Genomic DNA, 8,614 nt, shown 5'->3' with positions numbered 1-8,614 from the left:
ACCTTTGTTTTTTGGGGTTTTTTTTTTTTTTTTAGCTAACGAGAAATCCCTTAAATAAATCCGATTTTACGGTTCAGTCCAAGGGAAAACCCGATTACACGCAGTTGCACCTAACTTGTATAACAAATCAGTCTCTAAGAGACTCAAACTAAAGACGTATGTTAACACATAGCTAGGGGTGCATGTTTGGCCCTGATGGTCCAAATCTGCCCTTGGCCTGCCCTGATCCCGAATAAATATCAACCCAAAAATTTTGGCCTTGAGAGCTCGCCCGGCCATGAAATTTCTTACCCTGAGTCAGGGTCAGGGCGGGTAAGGGTTGATGTCTTTGGCCCGCCCAGCCCGCCTTGAACCTGACCATGATTTTTTTACTCTGAGTTTAGGCCTTGGTTTTGGCCCAACCCAGGCCTGGTTTTTGTTCCTGATGTTGACTTTTGATTTTTTGTTTTCTTAGGATGTCTCCTCTTTGTTTAACATGACAGGGGTTTTGAGATCCTCTGATTTTTGCCTTTTTAGGATGATCTCTTTGTTTATCATGACAAATAATTGAAATTTTTTAGATTATTTGATTTCTTAGGATGATCTCCTCTTTGTTTACCATAATAGTTGGAATTATTTATGTTGTTTGAATGTTTTCTTTAGAAAGTTCTCCTCATGATAAGTAATTTGTAATTTTATGTTTTTTATCTTTTCTTTATTATGAATATTTTTTATATTTTAGTTATTTCAAAATTTGCAGGGTTAGGGTTAGGGTTAGGGTATACCCGGCCCGACCCTGAAAAATCAAGGCCAATCAGGGCCAGTAAGGATTGGGCCTGTGTTGAAGTTTTGCAGTCCTGAGTTAGGGTCAGGGAAGATTTGGGCCCAGTTAAGGGGACTCAGGATTGGGCTAGGGTTTTAAGAAGTCCAGCCCAATCCGGCCCTGTTGCACCTCTACACACAGCGCCTTTGGATAAGTGGAGTTAACCGTCTCATAACTTATTTAATATTCTGGGGCCAAATAGTGAATGAACCTAATATTTTTAAGCTCAATAGTTTGTTCGTATCAGTATTGATTGCCAGCAAAACCATATCCATACCGATACCAAATCGATTAGTAAACAGTTTATTGGTTTCCAATTATTTCGGGTTAGCCTTCCATTATGCTAAGTTAATCTAAATCAACTCACAGCTTTTCACTACGGCTTATGTTGAGCATGGGCATATACAACTATGTTATTGGCCCAACACAACGCATACAATATCATGAGGCTCAGCCCAGGCATGAGTGAGACCACTAAAATTGTACTATGGTATTAAATCTGAGATGGATCGTCCATTTGGGCATGTGGACAGATATTAGATATAAGAATTTCGAATCTTCTTAGAATGAGACTGGCCGATCAAAGATGAAACTTGTTAATGTGTTTGGTAACATAATTCGTTAGAAAGTCTTTCTAGTGAAAGGTGATTCTTTTTTTTTTTTGAATTGTTTGGTTGTTTTTTGAGTTGGTTTTTATTTAAAAATACTAATTCGTTTGAAACACCTTGTAAAATTAAATGTGGTTCATAAGAGAAATAAGACAAATAACAAAACTCATATTTGACACACATAATCTTAACCCTCATATAAATAGTCCATGTTAAGTGGTGATTCAAAAGAATCACAAAAATCAGGATGGATAACCAAATAGTTTTCCATAAAATCTTAAAAGTAAATACGATTCAACAGAAACACTCTTTATGGAATCATTGCCTTATTCGAAATAAAACTCCAATGAATTATGTAACCAAACACATCCAAAGTTGTCAAAATAGAACTGGAAGTGCATCCACATTTAAAAATTAAAGAACCCTAAGTTACAGAATTCCAAAAAGGATTCTATAAAGCAAAATTAATGGCTATGAAACTAAAGCGAAACAAACACACACACACACACACACACACATATATATATATATATATATATATAAAAAGTAAAGGAAGTAAAAAACATTATAGAAATTGAGGACAAAATGGGAAAACAAAGCATGGGTGAATTTTCATCTCCATATCCGTTCATATGGAAATCCTTGAAAATCTTCTCCAGCTCTTCCATCTCTTCTACTTTCACCCTTGAGTTCGTTGGGTTCCTCAAGTAAGAGAAGAGATGAAGGAGGTGGGGAAGACTTTCAAGAGGTTCCTTCCTCGATCTGCATGTTGTTGGCGACTGCGTATCTCTTTCTTTTGGCTGTCGGTGCTATCATACATTCATCTCTCTTTATGAGAGAGAGAGAGAGAGAGAGAGAGAGAGAGAGAGAGAGAGAGAGAGAGAGAGAGAGAAAATGTTTGAAAGCGGGGTAGTTGAGGAACTTGAGAATGTTTTCAGGTTCCTTGATTAATTCCTCCAAAATGTTCAGCAGTTTGGAGGGGCTAGGCGAATCTCTTTCTCTTTATAAAAAAAATAAAAGGGAGAGCATGAGAGAGTGAGAGGCGGTTACCCAACCGGTTCACTCTCTCCTGCTCTAACTAATCCTTATGTTTCTGTTAATCTGTTTTCAGACGATTCTGGATCTACGGTCAGCTCTGGTTAATCTAACCATGTATAATAATGGTGGAAAATGGAACATGTATAATAACAGCTAGGCCCACATTTTTCATTAACCTCTCTTTGACGATTGATTTAGGATCAAATGTGATCAGGACAGTCAAAGGGTCAATCAAGTTCAATCGTCTGAATCCTACTAGTACTTGGCCGCATTGACTACAAAACAGAGTTGACCTGAGGGGAAATAATCTCACCTCCACTCTGGTTCAAATTATAGTTGTTGATATGTATCAATTTAACAGTTTGTAGTAAAGATAAATGTGTCTACCAGTCCAAGTTTTAAAGAAAGTGAGGATAAAACTGTCCAATACAACTTAAGGACGGACAATGAAGTGCTGAAAAATTGATGAGAGGAAGGATCTATAAAGTGATTATTTTAGGTATCTGGGCTCAATCATAAATAAAGAAGGAGATATAAATGATGGTGTTTATAAAGAATTAAAATAGAATGGAAAATGTGGAGAGATGCTTCTGAAATATTGTCTGATGAAAGTGCTCCTAAAAAACTTAAAATATTTTTTTTTAGGATAGTCATACGACCAACTATGATGTATGGTGCAAATTACTAGGCAGTTAAGAAGCATTATGTAGATAAACTCAATGTAGCGGAGGATGAGGATGTTGAGGTGGATGTGTGAAAAAAGTAAGAATGATAAAGTAAACAATGATCATATTAAAGTTGATTTGGGAGTAGCGCCAATAGATGATAATCTACAAGAAAATTGTTAAAGGTGGCACCACCATGTTCAATGGCGGCCTTTGGATGCTCTAATACGGAAGCATGATTTGATTCAGATTGAAAGAACTAAAGGAGCAAGGAAAAGACAGTAGATTACCATAGGTTAAGTGGATTTAGCTCCTCTACGGCCCAGCACAATGAGCAGTGCACATCTAGTAGCTATGCGCACTCGGGCACACATCATAGCACACGAGCAAGCATCCCAAGGGGAGAATAGCTGTTGAATGTGCACTGCACAAAGTAGCCCAACGCAAGAGTAGTGAGGAAAGACCTGCAAAGCTTAAGCCTTGTATCAAGTATGATTTCAAATAGAGCTGATTGGAGGGCAATGATCTATATACCTGACCCCATGTAATTGGGATAAGGATGAGTTCTTGTAAGAGAAGCTTTTATCTTTCCCTAGACACTAGAAGTTAGTTCAACACCAGAATAGCCCCACCAAAAAAAAATTGCAATACAAAGTATTCCTTTAATTACAAACAAATATTGTGCAATACAAAGTATTCTTTTAATTACATTGATACAACAGGCTTCACAACAACATATACAGTACAATCAAAAAGCTTCACATAACAGTCAAGAGAAAAAAAAAATATGCACAAAGAATTAGATTAATCATTCTATCCTGTACAATGTACTTCTCATGGGAGAATACGCACAGAAGCACTTTGGTGCAGAGCAGCTTTTGCCCGGAAGATTTCCATTAACACGCATGGATATTCAAGTTTGATTCTCTAACATTGATCTGAATAGGTCTGGACAGAAAAAAATCTCATGAAAGCTTTGAATGGAATCAATTTGCGGTTTTTGAGTGTTTGATAAGCCAATCGATGACAACGTTTATGTTTATAGAATCTTTACATGAGACCATGTAGCAGCAGACCTCCCTGTCTCCTAGGGATTCCAGACCCCTGACCCCATGTGTTGCAACCATCAAGAATAAGAGAAACATGTCAGCAAAAATAACGACACCAAATAAAGATCAACAATTTACTGTTAGAGAAACATAAAGCGATATTGGTCAATTAGTTCTTCACTCACAGCTGATCTACCAATTCTTGCTTGGAAAGAGCTTCAGACTTATCAATCTTGTTACCAAGAACCAACAGGGGAGTGCCACTTAGGGCTGGTTTCGTGAGCAGGTCATGCAATTCACTTCGAGCTATAGGAACACTATCTCTATCTGTGGCATCAATTACATATCTGCCATTAGAAGGTAGGACAAAAGGTAAGTGACACAAAACCAAACTATTCCCATCCCACATCATGGATCTGCAGATATACAGGAATGAGAAAATGCAAAAGAAATATGCAGTTCCTGTGATGAAATCCACAATGACTAAAGCATACAGGCTTGCTAGGCTCAGAGTTGATGTTGTTGGAGGACTCGCCCCATCTGAGGTACTCTAGCTAGATAGGATATATTTCCCCTTGATTTTGTCCTTTTTCCAATCATATTGATGTCACTTTCAGAACTCATGTTTTTTTCTTTGATTTTCTTCTCAACAATATTGATGCATAAGTTTCAAATATATATTTTTTTTTCCTTTTTCTTCTTCTTCTTTTTTTTTTTTTATTCATATTAGTTCCATAATCCAGAAACTGGTTTTGGTTCTGTTTCACGCTAGTGTAAAAAAAATGAAAATTTCCCTTCGAGTCTAAGAACTTGTTCCCCCCACCCCTTTTTTTACTGATAAACTAAACAAAAGCATACATCAAACAACTAGAAAATCACTATATACAAATTATGGGAACATGGGAGGAATTACAGAATGGCAGAGACCCCACAACAATAACGCTCCCACATGGTGCGGAACCTCCTTTGCCCACCAATATCCCAAAACTTTATGGTTACATTTCCTTTTGTGACCTTTCGCATGTTGAATCCAATCTAGATTTCAGAATTTCAACAATCAGTGATAAACCATTAGGCAATTAAACTAAAATATTTGAGGAAATGGCACTCACAGTTGGAATCATGTCTTCACTATAGCCTCCAGTCTGATGGAACATTAAAAAGCCATAGGTAAGAGACAATTAATCACAAATCACCAGAAAGAGAGAAGAGATATAGTGTTTACTCACAGCAATAGCATTAACAAGAGATGTTTTCCCTGCATTCTGAAGTCCAATAACAGAAAGGTCCATTTCCTGTTTGAAAAACAAACTGACATAAACTCAGAAGTCAGAACATGGAGAAGTAAATGAAGTAGAGGACTGAGTAGAATTCAACTGTTATTCCCTCTTCCCAGGTAATGGGGTTAGATAGACCACTCAGATCTATTCCAAAATTAAGTGAAAAACTACACCTAATAGATGGCATAAACCATCTACCTTAAACAAGGAATTCAAGTGCTCCTACAGGTAGTGATTTATTAAAACACAATAAAAATATCAATAACTGGAACACTATTTTGGCCATAATTTCCAATGTCACACTAGATTTGTGAGATCATGAATTTGTTGAAGGTCACCGATACATCTCCTTTGTAAAAAACTCAATCCAAAAACAACCCTTCGAAAATATAACTTAAAAAGAGTAATGAGAACAGGACCTTTCTGATGCAAAAGCATTCTATAATGAAAATTTAGCAGCTTGGACATGCTTAACAAATTGGGAGAACACAGGAAATTAAGTATTTCCTTCACTTTCCTCTGGGTCTATCTTTGGAAGATCACAACTCATCCCAAGGGAGTTGTTAATGTAATTTTAATCATATTAGGATTTTTCTTAAAGTAAAATTCGTACAGGCACATTAGGGTCTGTTTTTTGTCTAGATAAAGCTTTGAAACAGCATAATTTTTAGTGGATTGGTTTAGTTTTTGGTTGTGGTTAAGGGAATGGTTCTCTTTCTAATAGTTTGATCATAAAACCTAAGCATTGTTCATGGTAAGCAACTCCCTATATTTACTCTCTTTCTTTTATTTGTGTTATTGTTCTATTAAGGTCCATTACCCACAGGTTTTGTAAATCTGCCAGCATCATTTTCTTTCTACCTTTTCTTTTTTCTTCACTCCCCCCACCCCTCTAAATTTTCCCCATTAAAGGCTATAGCAAGAATGTATTTAAGAAGTACAAAATACTTATAAAGCACTTTGTCATACAAATTAGGAACTCTATCAAAAACACTGAAACAACAGACAACTATTCAACAACATATTCAGGCTTGTTTACAAATCTAATAAAGTTTAATAATGATTCTCCAAATCAGATCTCTGCACATTTTTTGAGCATGTAACCGTGAAGTGTCTTCACTGTTCCCATTTTTGGGGAAGGGTCAAGACACTTCCCAGTTACATGTTCATTGAACTCCCAGGAAGGGGAAAAAGTTCCAATACAGCCAAAGGGAACCAGAAAGAACACATTTTGGTTTTCAGTTTTATAGATTTTTTCGACGCCCGTACTTCCTGTCATCTTTCTTATACCTTTGGTGACTCAAAGATCAGAATAGCCCCTTCATAACTCTATATTTCCCACAAATCTTATTAATAACTGACAGATGTTTCTATATGAACTAATAAAGCTGAGTAGAATTACCCACTTCAACAGTGATCATATTGTTTAGTAAATGTTTGCATTGAATCTGAGCATTACTAATTTAGGGCTAGCCATCAAATTGAACCACTTCAATGAAAATTTGATTTTCAGAATTCATAGTTTCTATAGAGCCATTCTGATGAATTTGGAACTTTTTCCGATGAAAATGAATCAATATTTTGAACACGAAATCAACCAAAATAACAAGAAATATCAAGCATGGTACGCAAAATTTTTAGAAAACTGGAGATTATATGAAGAGGATCTACCTCCGGAGCCAGCTGAGGAAGGCCTCCAACAGCCCCATTTCGTAACCAAGGCTGAATCCAGCTACGATAGAGAGGTAGATGAATCAATCAAATGTAGAACCCGGTAGATGCGAAGCCTTCGAAGTGCTGTTCTTGGCTGAAACCTTCAAGAACAGAGAATTGAGAGAATGCCACCTTGATTGGCTTTCTGGTAAAGGTCGATCCCGTGATGCCGTAATGGAGTTTCATAGGACACTATCATGTGTCTGAGGTATAAAGTCCACAATGAATCTTCCAGTCGTATCTGGGCACGTCGTCGAATAATTGTCGTTGGATCTAGTTATTAAGGGGAAATTGCTTCCTAAACAGGAAATGTTGTGCCTTCCTCTGGGCTTGGACCCCACCACCCAAAAAAAATAAAAAAAAAGGCCGCTTATATCTTAAGATAGAAATCTTAATTGTGAGATTATCGTTAAAGATTTAAAATTAAAGGTGTCAATTCAGGATCAGAATCGGGACTGCCGTTGAATTAATCTATTAAAGCTCATAACCGATTCATTCCATTACTAAATGGGATGGTTATGGAAGATGATTTTGAGATCGATTACTAAATGAGATGGGATGATTCTTAGATGGGTTTCTCGATGGTTCTACAACTGAATGACTAACAAAAAAGCAGTTTGAATTTGCTTTATGATACATATTTAATCATAGTTAATTATTAATGATTATAACATAAAACGATTATGTCATAACTGTCAAGAAAAATAATAAGGGTTGATGTATAATTAGTTATATGATTGGGAATATATATATATATATATATATAGTCAATTATTTAATTTACCAAAAACCTTAATTGTAGAGCACTAACACCCTAAACCCTAGGCCCAACGTTTAAAACGGCCCAGCAAATCATAGCCAAGTCCATGTCTAACTCACCAACATGAGGATGTGTTTTTTTTTTTTTTTCACTAGCATGCCTATCTTGGATCGGTTTAAGCTTACGATTGAGGCTGATATAAATGGGTTGGGCTTGAAGATAGAAATATTTATTTCATAATTTAAAGCCTGCCTCAAGTCAGTGGCCCAGCCCAATGTTAAGATTTTGGACTGAGAAGGACTAAGGTTAAGTCTCAATACATAGATTAACTACTTTGGGCTTCGCTCGGCCCAGCCTATTAAAGCCCATATTGACCGCTATCTAAGAGATCTTGTACACGGACCAAACTAGTGCGTCTAAGGTAGACGTTCTGATTCCTGACGTTAGAATTATAAGCCCTAGGGAAAAAGAAAAAGAGTGCAATTGTCTTTTTTATTTTTTATTTATTATTATTATTATTTTTTTGCTTTGAATATGTGGGTCCTATGTGAATGATACCTTTCTGAAAACAACCATTGGTTTGATATATAGATTCTTTTCTACAATGGCATCATAGGGAACCCTCTTCCTGGTTCTTTATGGGAGATGTTGTTCAGGATTCTAAACTATAAAATCGTTTGAATAGCCACATAGTATATA

At 36.4% G+C, this 8,614-nt stretch overlaps 1 protein-coding gene across 2 annotated transcripts; it reads right to left on the bottom strand.

Moving 5' to 3' along the window:
* Positions 1-3,755: 3,755 nt before the first annotated feature.
* Positions 3,756-7,387, bottom strand: LOC122081144 (ADP-ribosylation factor-like protein 8c). 2 transcript variants are annotated; one of them, XM_042648133.1, is made up of 6 exons: positions 7,114-7,387; positions 5,392-5,473; positions 5,275-5,307; positions 5,076-5,197; positions 4,348-4,509; positions 3,756-4,217 (listed from the first exon to the last, which is right to left on the bottom strand). In XM_042648133.1, the coding sequence occupies exons 1-6, from the start codon at positions 7,149-7,151 to the stop codon at positions 4,100-4,102; spliced, it is 555 nt and encodes a 184-aa protein (XP_042504067.1). In that variant the 5' UTR covers positions 7,152-7,387; the 3' UTR covers positions 3,756-4,099. The 2 variants fall into 2 exon arrangements, with proteins under 2 accessions (XP_042504067.1, XP_042504068.1); XM_042648134.1 differs by having other exon boundaries at positions 5,392-5,457.
* Positions 7,388-8,614: the final 1,227 nt, after the last annotated feature.

The sequence above is a fragment of the Macadamia integrifolia genome, chromosome 6 (genome assembly GCF_013358625.1).
Source record: "Macadamia integrifolia cultivar HAES 741 chromosome 6, SCU_Mint_v3, whole genome shotgun sequence".
Taxonomy (NCBI): Eukaryota; Viridiplantae; Streptophyta; class Magnoliopsida; order Proteales; family Proteaceae; genus Macadamia; species Macadamia integrifolia.
The sequence above is the reverse complement of the archived record's forward strand: the minus strand, read 5'-3'. Positions and strand labels throughout refer to the sequence as shown.

Excerpts from the sequence above, each read along its gene's own strand:
- LOC122081144 (XM_042648133.1), bottom strand. The coding sequence starts at position 7,151 with ATGGGGCTGTTGGAGGCCTTCCTCAGCTGGCTCCGGAG. Across the intron at positions 5,474-7,113 it reads TTCCTCAGCTGGCTCCGGAG|TTTGTTTTTCAAACAGGAAA; the intron begins GTAGATCCTCTT and ends AGTTTATGTCAG. Across the intron at positions 4,510-5,075 it reads TGTGGGGTCTCTGCCATTCT|ATATGTAATTGATGCCACAG; the intron begins GTAATTCCTCCC and ends TTCTAATGGCAG.